Source organism: Jaculus jaculus, chromosome 1, assembly GCF_020740685.1.
Source record: "Jaculus jaculus isolate mJacJac1 chromosome 1, mJacJac1.mat.Y.cur, whole genome shotgun sequence".
NCBI classification, from domain to species: domain Eukaryota; kingdom Metazoa; phylum Chordata; class Mammalia; order Rodentia; family Dipodidae; genus Jaculus; species Jaculus jaculus.
Genome location: NC_059102.1, coordinates 152,085,777 through 152,099,584, shown reverse-complemented (window position 1 = coordinate 152,099,584; position 13,808 = coordinate 152,085,777). Strand labels below are relative to the sequence as shown.

At 47.8% G+C, this 13,808-nt stretch overlaps 1 protein-coding gene across 3 annotated transcripts in view; it reads left to right on the top strand.

Moving 5' to 3' along the window:
• Positions 1-13,808, top strand: part of Pnpla7 (patatin like phospholipase domain containing 7) — a 92,741-nt gene that overhangs the window by 33,841 nt on the left and 45,092 nt on the right. For 2 of the 3 annotated variants that reach the window (XM_045153484.1, XM_004653882.2), the window contains exons 11-17: positions 57-137; positions 1,451-1,577; positions 3,265-3,405; positions 10,651-10,751; positions 10,912-11,058; positions 12,546-12,623; positions 13,598-13,803. In XM_045153484.1, coding sequence (XP_045009419.1) covers positions 57-137; positions 1,451-1,577; positions 3,265-3,405; positions 10,651-10,751; positions 10,912-11,058; positions 12,546-12,623; positions 13,598-13,803 — 881 coding nt within the window. The remainder of the gene's footprint in view (positions 1-56; positions 138-1,450; positions 1,578-3,264; positions 3,406-10,650; positions 10,752-10,911; positions 11,059-12,545; positions 12,624-13,597; positions 13,804-13,808) is intronic. The other variant, XM_045153488.1, reaches the window with a different exon arrangement.

Genomic DNA, 13,808 nt, shown 5'->3' with positions numbered 1-13,808 from the left:
TATTCCCGGAGGCCTTGCTGGTGGAGGCCTGAGCTGTGCTTTGCCATCTCTTGCAGATAATCATGGTGAGGCTGCAACGCGTGACCTTCATGGCTCTGCACAACTACCTAGGTCTGACCACTGAGCTCTTCAACCCTGTGAGTGCAGGCCACCCACATAGCTGACCCTGTCTCAGCCTTCAGGGTGGCATCAGTTTTCTCCCGGCCACCCTTGTCTGTCTGTGCCCAGCTGCTCTGCAACTGCCATAGTTGTTGCTTGTCAGGACATTGGGAGGCGATGGTGGGCTGGTTTTATTTTTCTGCTTCATCAGACACATGGTGGGGTGGTGAGGAACTCTCCTGGGAGTCAGCGCCGGGGGTGGGGGGTGGTAAATGAGCTTGTGAATTAGAGCTCATCCTGCTAGTTGTTTACCAGTAGCCCTGTTGTGCCTTTGAGGCTGGTGCCCTGGGACTCTCCCCTTGCCTAGGAACTGCAGTCATGGGCAGGGCCATTACTCCTTTCTCTCTCAGCTTCCTCAGGCTCTTGTGTCCTGGCCTTGACTAAACACTGAGCTGATACCAAGCTGTGACCTATTGGGAGGGAGTGGGACATTGCCAAGGGTGCAAGGGCCTCAAGTCCCGCCTTTCACTCCTTGTGATGTGACCCTGGCCACACACACTCTATGAAATTGGATAAGACTAGTTCTCACATAGGTGGGCTCTTTGAGAACTGAACCGATGGCTTCACTGTCTGCCTGGTCCCTGTACCTAAAACAAGGCTCAATACTTAAAAGGTAGAGGGCATAGGAAGTTACTGTGGAGCAGTGGTGAATGAATGAAGTCTCCACAGAGCTCCTGATGTGGTAAGTGCTCAGTGCCCCCAAACTGTGAGCAAGATCTTTCCTAGTTTTGATATTTTAGGGCTTGTCATCCCCAGTTGCTAGCAGGGACTGTCTCTGTGTTTTACATTATTTTTTTCCTCATAATGAAGAGTTTCATGGTTTCTGACCACAGGGGCCATTATTTCAGCTAGATGAAGATTTGGAGGCCAGAGCTTAACAGAAGAGCAGGCTGAGCCTTAAAAGCCTCATTGGTCCTCCTGGACTTTATAGCCATTATTGGCCTCTTTTTTTAGTTTTATTTTTTTTTAAAAAATATTTATTTGAGAGAATGAGAGAGGGAAAGAGGGAGGGAGAGAGAGAAAGAGAGACAGAGAATGGGTGTGCCAGGGCCTCTAGCCATTGCAAATGAATTCCAGAAGCATACGCCACTTTATGCATCTGGCTTACATGGGTTCTGGGGAATTTAACCTTGGTCTTTTGGCTTTATAGGTAAACACCTTAATGGCTAAGTCGTCTCTGCAGCCTTGTGGCCTCTTACTATTTGAAACTCAGTTGAAGTCTCCTGATAATGTCCTTCAGGGGATCCAGGGAACTCCTGGAACATATCTGATATTTATTTTCATCCCCCAGGAGAGCCAAGCCATCCCTCTCTTGTCAGTAGCCAGTGTGGCAGCTGGACGGGCCAAGAGGCTGATGTCCAGTGGCCCAGAGGAGCGGCTTGAGAGGCTCCCCCGGCCTTCAGAGTCCAGTGACTCAGGTACTGTCCCAGCGCAGATCCTTCTCTCCCCCACTCTTCAGGTAGGAGACCTGGTCTCCTCAGCTGCTCCTAGGTCTCCTTATGTGGTTCCAATCTTCTTACCTGCCCCCTGGCTCTCCTTGTGCTCCCAGACCTCCTCACATGGCCCCATTTATGCTCACTTGCCCTCAGGTCCCCTCACATGCTCCCATGTTTCCACACATGGCCCTAGGTTACCCCATCTGCCCTTAGGTCACCTAATGTGCCCAGGTCATGTTGCCTCTGTCCAGGAATCTCCTTGCTGTGTTTTGGTGGATGCCCTGTGCTTCCTGGTAAGGGACTTGCCCAAGGGAAATCCTGTTCAGTTTTTCAGCTCTTGTCCTCCAACTATACTGCTTCTTGTTAGCTGAAACCTATCAAGAGTAGCTTAGCTGGGCGTGGTGGCGCACACCTTTAGTTACAGCACGTGGGAGGGTCAGCATGAGTATGAGGCCACCCTGAGGCTCTGGGACTACACAGTGAATTCCAGGTCAGCCTGGGCTAAAGCAAGAAGACCCTACCATAAAAAAAAGTGTGGTGGCGCACGCCTTTAATCCCCACACTCGGGAGACAGAGGTAGGAGGATCACCATGAGTTCAAGGCCACCCTGAGACCACATAGTGAATTCAGGTCAGCCTGTACTAGAGTGATACTCTAGAAAAACAACAACAACAAAAAAGAAGAGTAGCTTAGATAGGGGAATAACCACAATAACATTGAGCCACATCAGTCACCTGCAGGCGATCCATGCTGCATTATTCCCATAGCACTCCCCTGAGAGGTAGAAGATAGGCCCTCAGAGTCTCCATAGCCCATCATTCTGAAAAGGATTCTAGGCTATCCAAAGTGTATGAAATTAACTGAAACAACCTTGGGGTAAAAGTGGACCAGAACATCGATGTTCCCTCACATGCACTATAGGAACTCCATGAGGCCAGGGCCTGTCCTCATTCCTCTGCCCATTTGATCACACCTAGGATGAGGCTTTGGACTTGCATGACCTTGAAACATCTCTGGCTGATACAGTCTCCAGAAACATACTTGAGAATGTGTGTCATTTAAGTCTTTTTTGGTTGGTATTAAGTGATGGAGCCTTGTGGCTTGTCCTCCTGAGGGTGCTTGATTTAGAGCACCTGTCCTGGGTTGGGTCACAGCAGAGACCGGGGTTGAGGAGGTGCACAGGCCTCTTTAGAAGCAGAGCCTGATGCAAACAACATCTTCTGCAGTGGGGAAGATCAGGGTCTGCTGAAGCTCAGATGGAACCTTGAAGCAGTGGTTTGTCCCACGTGCTTATGGTCACTTCTGCAGAAGAAGGCCATGGGGAACGGGTGACTGGCAGCTTCCTCTGGCACAAGGTTTACCTTTAAGGCACTTGGGCAGCAGCAGAACTCAGTCAGTTCAGGAGGCCTGTGGAGGGGCGGGGGTCAGGAGGGATATGGGGTTGAAGAGAGCCGAGTAAGACCAGCCCAGAGTCACTCCCCAGGCAAGTCCCAACAGTGAGGTAGCCTGAGGGCCCTGTTGAGTTTTATCTGCAGGTGCACAGGGTACTGAGGAGGGCGTTCCTGGGTTGTGTACTATTGGGGGCCCCTGCTCCCTGAGCTGTCTGCAAGAGCTGGAGCCAGACACTGGGACCATGTGGGACTGGGTAGCTCATTCCTATCTCCCCCAGATCATGGGGGCAGCCGCCTGGCAGTCTCTGGGCCTCTGCTGAAGAGGAGCTGCTCCGTCCCTCTGCCTTCCATCCACAGGGAGATCGCAGATGAACTTGGGCAGTCCCAGATGGGTGGCCCTGACCCTTCATTCCCCCAAGGTAAAGGTCCCCCACTGCTGTACCTGGCTCTGCTGATAAGCTCTGTGTATCATAGGGATGTGACAAGTTACCACCTACCCTAGTGTCATGTTGTCTAGGCCCAAGAGGTGGGCACCCTGAGTTTGGTGACCTAGTTGAACAGGAGGCTGAAGCTCTGCGCAGTCTGTGCCTGCCCTCTCCCTGGGGGTTTGTATCTTGCTGCTTTGGTTGTGCCTACTGAGTGCTGCATACTGCCCCCTTCCGCCAGCCCTGGGCATTACACTTCTGCTGCTGCAGCCCTGCATCCTCTCACCCCTCCCTTCTGCCACCACTCCTGACCCCTTCTTCAGTATCAGACTCACCTCCACCGGGGTTCCTACCGCAAACTAACGTGCTCGCTCAGCGTCCCATTGGTCCTCTCCTGTGCGCAGTCTCCTGCTCCTGCTGTTTTCCACCTTGATCTGTTTGGCGTGTTGGATCTCATGCAGTCCACAGAGTCATAAACGTGTGGGATGTAGGAACCTCGGAGTTTGTGTTGGGAGACTTAGGAGAAATTGGCATGGCATCTGCTATGTTTTTACAGAAGTTAGGACAAACGGTGAGGCTCAAGGAAAAAAAATGAGAGGGGAAATATCAAAGCAGAGACCAAGAGATTCAGAGGAGAAATGAGTAATAAACAGAGTTAGTCTATCTCAAATAAATAAATAAAATATTTTTAAAAAGGGCCTGGGGCTGGGCATTGTGGCACATGCCTTTAATCCCTGCACTCACGAGGCAGAGGTAGGAGGATGGCCATGGGCCACCCTGAAACTACATATTGAACTCTAGGTTAGTCTGGGCTAGACGGGACCCTACCTTGAAGAACCACAGAAGGTGGAGGGTAGGTTGGAAAGATGGCTTAGCAGTTAAGACACTTACCTGTGAAGCCTAAGGACCCAGGTTTGATTCCCCAGTACCCATGTAAGCCAGATGCACAAGGTAGCACATGAATCTGGAGTTCATTTGCAGTGGCTAGAAGCCCTGGCACATTTATTCTCTCTCTCTTTCAAATAAATGAATGAAAAAAAAAAATCTGGATCCAGGTGAGGTGGTACATCCCAGCACTCAGGAGGCAGAGGTAGGAGGATCGCCATGAGTTCGAGGCCACCCTGAGACTACATAGTGAATTCCAAGTCAGCCTGAGTTAGAGTGAGACCCTACCTCAAAAACCTCCCCCACCAAAAAGAGTTACACCTATGGTTACCCCGAGTTTAAAGAAATTTTACACAGGTAGCAGCCTAGAGTTGGTGAGAGCACCCACATGGTCGATCTGGAGTGTAAGAAAAATACACACCATAGATTCATAAACCAGAGGAAAATCATGCATGTAATCAAAATGAGAAAATCACCCCAAACTATAAAGCAGAGGCAAGCAGAAAAGTTCTCCCAGACCAAGAAACAGTTTTATGTTCTCCTCCCACCCACCCAGCCAGGCTGTGTGAGGGGGAAGCTAGACCCACGTGTGTTCCTGTGGCCCAGAGAAGAGAGGTCGAGCTGAGGAGCAGAGCCAGAAAAAACAGCGGAGCAGAGCGGTGGAGTCCAAAACCTTTGCTTTTTGTGGCCTACACCCAGCACACAGGTGTACAGACCATAGTTGTGCTGCCAGCCTGAGGGCAGTCTGTCCAGCCACACAGTGCACTGCAGCCACTCTCCTGCCCCAGCTGGCTCCTCTCTAATTTTTTGTTTGTTATTCATGGATAATGGACAGCTCCATGGCCTCGTGGCTAGTTTCAAAGCACTCAAGGGCTGGGGAGAGGGCTCAGCGGTTGAAGGTGCTTGCTTGCAAAGTTTGCTGGCCTGGGATTCAGTTCCTCAGTACCTGTGTAAAGCTAGAAGTGGCACATGTGTCTGGAGTTTGTAGCAGCAAGAGGCACTGGCATGCACATACTCTTTGTATTCCCTTCTCTCTCTAACATACATAGATAGGTAAGTAAAGCAGTCAGATGACCTGTTGTCAAAACTGGCTGATGGCATTTGTGTTGTGCAGGGTTTTTGGAGCTTGTTTGTTGATTTGCATAGGTTTATTTTATGTTATTTTATTTTTTTAGATTGGTGTGCCAGGGCCTAAGCCACTGCAAGCAAACTCCAGACACTTGTGCCACATAGTGCACGTGTGTAACCTTGTGCTTGTGTCACTTTTGTGCGTCTGCCTTATGTGGGATCTGGAGAGAGATTGAACATGGGTCTGTAGGCTTCTCAGGCAAGTGCTTTCACCACCAAGCCATCTCTACAGCCCAAGCATTGGTTCTTGATGTGTACTGTTGAAGATCCCTCCTAAATCAGTCAGTCTGTCTGTCTTTCCTTTTTTTTTTTTTAAAGACAGTGTCTTGCTGTGTAACCCAAGCTGGTGGCCTTCTGCATGCTGGAATTATAGGTGTACATCACCATGCATGGTTTCCTTTTTTAGCATATTTTCTTTGAGGTAGGGTTTTTCTTTCTAGTCCAGGCTGACTTGGAATTCATTGTGTAGCCTCAGAGTGGCCTCGAACTCACAGCAATCCTCTTACCTTTGCCTCCCGAGTGCTGGGATTAAAGGCATGCACCGCTACATCTGGCTTCTTTTTAGTATTTTTAAAAAGATTTTATTTTTATTTATCTGGGGGGGGGGATATATGTGTGTGCCAGGGCATCTAGCCACTGCAAATGTACTCCAGACACATGTACCATGTTGTGCTTCTGGCTTACATGGGTTCTTGGGACCTGGGTCCTTTGGCTTTGTAGGCAAGCATCTTAACAGCTAAGTCATCTCTCCATCCCTTTTAAGTATTTTTTGGATGTTTTTATTCATTTATTTGAGAGAGACAGAGAAATTGTTAGACAGAGAGAGGGAGTATGGGTGAGACAAGTCTCCTGCCGCTGTAGACAAACTCCAGATGCTATCCTGCTTCTGACTTTACATGGATGTCAGAATGTTTAAAGTATGTTAGGCTTTGCAAGCCAGTGCCTTTAACCACTGAGCAATCTATCCAGCCCCCTTTTTAGTATTTTTCAAAATATATTTTTATTTATTTGTAAGCTCAGAGAGATAGAAGAGAGACAGAGATAATGGGTACACTAGTGCCTCCAGCCACTGCAAATGAACCCCAGATGCATGTGCCACTTTGTGCATCTGGCTTTATGTGAGTACTGGGAAATCATACTTGGATCATTAGGCTCTAAAGGCAAGCACCTTAACTGCTGAGCCATTGCTCCAGCCCCCATTTCCTCTTTTTAGTCTTAATTGCCACAGATCCTTTCTTGTCTCCATCTTTCAGAAAACTCAGCCCAGGTCCTCTCTGCACTCAACAGGAACCTTTTTTTTTTTTTTCAAATTTTTATTAACAATGTCCATGATTATAAGAAATATCCCATGGTAATAACCCCCCCCCCCACTTTCCCCTTTGAAACTCCATTCTCCTTCATATCCCCTCCCCATCTCAATCAGGCTCTGTTTTATTTTGATGTCATGATCTTTTCCTCCTCTTATGATGGTCTTGTGTAGGTAGTGTCAGGCACTGTGAGGTCATGGATATCCAGGCCATTTTACGTCTGGAAGGAGTCCTACCCTTCTTTTGGCCCTTACATTCTTTCTGCCACCTCTTCCACATTAAACCCTGAGCCCTGGAAGGTGTGATAGAGATATTAGAGTACTGAGCACTGAGGTCACTTCTTCCCAACACCATGATACCTTTTGAGTCATCCTAAGGTTACTTCCATCTGAAAAGAGAAGATTCTCTACCAAAAGTGAGAGTACCATTAATATAAGGGTATGAATATTAAGAGAAGCGCTTACTGGGCAGTTTGATAAGCATAGTGTATACTTTTAGCCAGACAGCAGCGGATGTTATACCTCTAGGGCTCATGACTTCCCCTGTTTTAAGTTTTCAGTATCAGGGATGTATTCCCTCCCATGGAGTGGGCCTCTAGTCCAATTAGAGGTCAAATGGTTTCCACCATGACAGACATGCCATTATTGCACCTGTTGGCTCATTTGGCCTGGCTGACTAATTATAAGGCTTGCAGTGTCCACTGTTGAGCATCTTCACTGGTGGTATCTCTTTCTTCCATTGAACTGTATGTAGAATGGCTTCTGCCAGCTGGTCTACAGGGAGAAGTTTATCAGTTCAGTTCCAGCAGGATTTCTCAGTGGCCTTGCAGCCCAAGTATATGGAGCCTTCAGCAATAGGGTCTTACCATCGATTCCTGGTGGGAAACCAAGGACCTCGGCAATGGCCTATAATGTTTTAGGGGCATCAGGGACCTCTCTGGCCAACAACTCACTGGATGGTGTCCCATCCCTGGCACTGAAAATTTTCTAGCAACAATCTATGGCTCCTGAGTCTCAATAGGAATCTTGATGTTCTTCTATTGAAAATCAGCCATTTTCTGGGTGCAGTAGTACACACCAGTAATCCCAGCACTTGCGAGACTGAGGCAGGAGAATTGCCATGAGTTCTAGGCTACCTAGGCTACAGAGTGAGATGCCCATCTCAAAAACAAAACAAGTTGGGCGTGGTGGCGCGCACCTTTAATACCAGCTCTTGGGAGGTGGAGGCAGGATCACTGTTAGTATAAGGGAACCCTGAGATGACATAGTGAATCCAGGTTGGCCTGGGCTAGTGCCATGTGGTATGTACCTGTTTGAATTGGTTCCTCTTGTGCAGCATCAGTTTTACACTTTTTTTTTTTTAATATTTATTTATTTATTTGAGAGAGACAGACACAGAGAGAAAGACAGATAGAGGGAGAGATAGAGAATGGGCGCGCCAGGGCTTCTAGCCTCTGCAAACGAACTCCAGACGCGTGCGCCCCATTGTGCATCTGGCTAACGTGGGACCTGGGGAACCGAGCCTCGAACCGGGGTCCGTAGGCCTCACAGGCAAGTGCTTAACCGCTAAGCCATCTCTCCAGCCCCAGTTTTACACTTTTTTATTTATTTTTTCAGGTAGGGTTTTGCTCTATCCTAAGCTGACCTGAAATTCACTCTAGTCCTAGGCTGGCCTTGAACTAACTCATGGGGATCTTCCTACCTCTGCCTCCCAAGTGCTGGTATTAAAGGTATGCACCACCATGCCAAGTTGTTTATTTAGTTTTGGATTATACAGCATCATGTATGGGAGCTTCATTGTGTGTGGCAGTGTTCACACATTCTCATCTACTGAAAATGCACATGCATGTTTGTGTCAGAGCTCTGTTCATGAAGTGCATGTGATAGCACCGTCAGTCCTGTCTGACCCCTTTCTACCCACTGTTCTGTTCACACTTCCTGGTTCCTGGTCCAGTTCTTGACGTAACTGTTAACTTTTTTTTTTTTTAATTTATTTATTTGTGAGCGACAGACACAGAGAGAAAGACAGATAGAGGGAGAGAGAGAGAATGGGCGCGCCAGGGCTTCCAGCCTCTGCAAACGAACTCCAGACGCATGTGCCCCCTTGTGCATCTGGCTAACGTGGGACCTGGGGAATTGAGCCTCGAACCAGGGTCCTTAGGCTTCACAGGCAAGCGCTTAACCGCTAAGCCATCTCTCCAGCCCTGTTAACTTTTTTTGCTTGTTTGTTGTGGGTTTTTGTTGTTGTTATTGTTTTGTCTTTGTTTTGTTTGAGGTTGGGTCTCACTCTGGCCCAGGCTGACCTGGAATTAACTATGTAGTTTCAGTCTCAGGGTGGCCTCAAACTTATGGTGATCCTCCTACCTCTGACTCCCGAGTGCTGGGATTAAAGGTGTGTGCCACCATACCTGACTAAAAATTAAAAATTAAAATTAAAATTTAAAAATTTAAAAATAAAATAATATTTTTTTTTTGTTTGTTTGAGGTAGGGTTTCGCTCTAGCTCAGGCTGACCTGGAACTCAGTATGTAGTCTCAGGGTGGCCTTGAACTCTCGGTGATTTTCCTACCTCTGCCTCCTGAGGGCTGGGATTAAAGACATGTGCCACTATGCCCAGCTCCAACATTTTTTTTTAAACTATTTTATTTTTTAAAATTTTACTTTATTTATTTGAGACAGGGAGGGAGAAAGAGGCAGATAAACAAAGAGTAGGCATTCCAGGACTTTCAGCTGCTGCAAACGAACTCTAGATTCATGCGCCACATTGTGCATCTGGCTTACTTGGGTCCTGGGGAATCAAACCTGGGTCTTTTGGCTTTGCAGGCATGCACCTCAACTTCTAAGTCATCTCTCCAGCAAAATGTTTCAACATTCTTTTTATTAAAAATATTTTACTGCCAGGCATGTGCTAGGGCCTCCAGCCACTGCAAATAAACTCCAGACTTATGTGCCACCTTGTGCATCTGATTTACATGGGCTCTGGGGAATCAAACCTGGGTCCTTAGGCTTTTCAGACAAGCACTTTAACCACTAAGCCATCTCTCTAGCCCCATGAATGTTCTTTTCTAAAAAAATTTTAAGTGTGTGTGTGTGAATTCAGGTGTGTGAAGGTCAGAGAACAACTCGGGTGTTTTTTCTTTTGTTTGTTTTTCAAGGTAGAGTCTTGCTCTATCCCAGGCTGACCTGGAATTCACTATGTAGTCTCAAAGGGCCTCATATCTACTTCTGCCTCCAGACTGGGGGCATTAAAGGCATGTGCCACCATGCCTAGCTAAATAGTGGAAGCTTTAAGCAGCGGGGGCTTGGGGCTCGAGTTTAGCTCAGTGACAGAATGCTTGCTAAGTATATGAGAAGTTTAACCTGGACTCAGTCCCTAGTAGTGCATACATGCGCATGCATGAGTGTGTACACACACACACACACACACACACACACACGGCCTAATGTTTAGGTGTTTAGGTCATGAGTCTTCCACATTCATGAATGGATTGATGCCCATCTCCTGGAGTAGTGCAGGTCTCATGTAACTGAACTTGCTTTCACGAGAGCAGGCTGTTATGAAACAAGGCCACTCCATGCATTTGGTTCTGTCTGCTTGGGACTGTTCCCTTTTCTGCTGCCTTGCCTTGCTGAGTTGTAACCAGAGAGCGCTTACAGAAGGCTAACCTCATAGGGCCAGCCAGTCTTGGTCTTTCACTTTCTGAAACAGTGAGCTGAATAACCTTCCTTGCTTCATAAAGCTTCAGCGTGAGGTATTCTGCTTACCAACACAAAGTAGACTGAGGAACACTGGCAAAGTAGCCTTGCTATCTAGAGATGTAAGTCACATTTATGAAATTTGTACCATTATGTTTTCACTCAGCCTGTTCTCCGTGTGGGCGGCAGGGTGGTCAGTGAGCGGAATCTCCTCTTTGTTCATAGAAACCCAAGGGGCAGCCCCCTCAGACCTGGGAATGGCATATGATCGCGCCAGAGTCTTGCCATACTCAGACGAGCACTCTGGGAGCTTTGTGGCCAGTAAGGTTGGTCCCTGCCTCTCCTCTGTACCTTCTCCATGGGGGTCCCTGTCTGCTCCCCCACCTGCTATTGCTTTGAGGGTTGTGGCTTGCACTGAGTCATTGGGCTGAGCTCACATTCTCCTTAATATCTCATCTGATGGCTGGTATCTTTGTTCTTCTCAAGTCCAAGAAAAATGTGGTAGTTGCAGAGATCCCCTCTGTTGTCTTCCATTATTCGGAGAGTCCCTGGGATGAGTCTGGGGCCAGCAGTAAGACGGATGCCATCTTCAGAGCTGCCAAGAAGGACCTGCTAACCCTGATGCAGCTGGATGTGAGTGAGAAACCCCCTGTACCTGCTTCAGCCTTCCATCTGCTTGCTCAGTACGTCCCTCTGGTCAGTGAGTCTTGGCCTATCTGTGACCTGCACATGGTTCCCTTCCTCCTTGAGTCCTGCGGGGTTGTTCTTGGTCAAGACCAATGTGTCTATGGATTGTTAGAATCATCTGGGCACTCAGGACTAAGTCTTCCTCACATACGTGTTTTTATTTAGATTTTTTTTGTCCCAATTTATTTATTTATTTAATTTTTTGAGACAGAGTCTTGCATATAGCCCAGGCTGTCCTAGAACTCTTGCCTCATGCCTTAGCCTTCCAAGTACTGGAATTAACAGGAATGTTCCAGCATACCCAACTTATCCCATAGTTTTAGAATTTTGTTTTTACTTTATTTTTATTATTTGAGAGAGAGAAAGAGGCAGAGAGAGGGAGAGAGAACTCCAGACGCATGCACCCCCTTGTGCATCTGGTTTATATGGGTCCTAGGGAATTGAACCAAGGTCCTTTGGCTCTGTAGGCAAACGCCTTAACTGCCAAGCCATCCCTCCAGCCCCAGAATTTTTTTTTGGTTTTCAAGGCAGGGTCTCGCTGTAGCTCAAGCTGACCTGGAATTCACTATGTAATCTCAGGGTGGTTACGAACTCATGGCGATCCTCAGCCTCCCAAGTGCTGGGATTAAAAGCGTGTGCCACCACACCCGGTAGTTTTAGAAAATTAAAAAAATATATATTTAGGGCTTGAGAGATGGCTTAGGAGTTAAGGCGCTGGCCTGCAAAGCCTAACAACCAGGGTTTGATTCCTCACTACCCACATAAAGCCAGATGCACAAAGGGGCACATGCACCTGGAATTTGTTTTCAGCAGCTGGAGGCCCTGGAGCGCCCATTCTCTCTGTTTGTCAGTCTTCTGTCTTCTCTTGCTTCTGCCTCTGAAGTATTGCACATGTGCACCACATGGAGAGCAGAAGGCTGTCCAGCTAGTTGTCATCCCTTCGTATTACTGTTGGTCTCTCTGTATGCTGCACACCTGCAGACCTTCCTGATTGTCACACACCTATGAGCCTCACCTGTATATGGCACGCCCGGCCTCCACCTCCATCCAGTGTAATGCGAAATCAGTCTGCCTCACGAAGGATGACATTCTCTTCACAACAGTGTGTGCCACATCCAGGACGATGGCTGGCTGTTTCCTCATGATCCTCCCCTTTCTTAGTGAGATGAAATCCCCTTTCTGTCTTACATAAGTTCACAAACATATTGCTCTCTATCTCTGTTTGTTTGTTTTTTTTTTTCTGCTGTATTCCACTGATCCTCTGTGCATAGTGCTCTGATGTCCTCGTTAGTGGACCAGTCCTTGGAGGACCATATGCTATAGCCATACCCATGTTGCTGGGTGCCTCTGGCCTGTCCTGTATGGTCACATTCATCGTGCCTCCACTTAATCACTTCTTCTTGTCCCTTCTTGAAAACTGTTCTATATTTTAGGACCCATCTCTGTTGGATGGCCGGGTGACATTGCTCCACGTCCCTGCAGGCACCGTAGTGTCAAAACAGGGAGATCAGGTGAGTGAAGGGCTGTGGTCGCAGGGACTGCCCAGCCTGGCAGATCAGGATGAGGGCAATTGGACACAGTGGTTGGGGAGTTGTTCAAGCACCAGACTGCTGGGTCTGTGGACACTGTCTCCGAAGGTGGCTGTCTGGGCAGTCCAGAACCAGGTGCCAGGCTACCCCATGTGTGGCCCTTTTTATGGAATCTGAGAGTCTGGCGCAAGGTGAGAGCATGTTTGAGAAGTGCCCCATGGTAGATACAAAGAAGATGGGATTGGACCCCAGATGATTTCACGCAGCATTTGAACATGCGCAGGGTGACAAAGATGTGGCTTTACAGGCCTCACCATGGACTTCCAAGGAATTAGCTTCGCCTTCACTTCTGTTGAAAGGCCGGCCTGACATGTTCTTGTTTATGTGGAAGAGTAGGGGAAGGGGAGGGAGAGAGAACGTGTATGCATCTGAGATTTGAATAAGTAGATTAAAATATTTTTGTTCTTTTAATATTTTATTTATTTATTTGAGAGAGAGAAAGAAGAAAAGGTAGATAGAAAGAGAGAAAGGGCATGCCAGAGCCTCTAATCACTGCAGATGAACTTCAGACGCATGCATCACCTTGTGCATCTGGCTTACATGAGTCCTGGGGAATCAAACCAGGGTCCTTAGGCTTCGCAGGCAAACACCTTAACCTCTAAGCCATTTCCCCAGCCCCTAAATGAGTAGATTTTGTGTGTATGATAAATAAAAATAAAAACTTACAGGTACTGTTCAACTAAATAATAAAGCCATGGGACAGTTATAATAGTGTTAGCAGGAGTTTGTGCCCAGAGTGAGGTTATGCATAAAGAAGCTGCTGCTTGGAGCATGTGCGGCTCTCTGGGACTTGGCCAAGCCCCAGTGGGCATCCTCCTTGGGTTCTGAGCTCGTGAGACATTCCAAGCCACCGCCACATGCATCTCCCTGAGGCCGACCTCGTCTGGTTTTGTCAGGACGTCAACATCTTGTTTGTGGTCTCGGGGCTGCTGCACGTGTACCAGCGGAAGATTGACAGCCAGGAGGATACCTGCCTGTTCCTCACCCACCCTGGGGAAATGGTGGGCCAGCTGGCAGTGCTCACTGGTGAGCCACTCATGTTCACCATCAGAGCCAACAGGGAATGCAGCTTCTTATCCATCTCCAAGGCCCACTTCTATGAGTAAG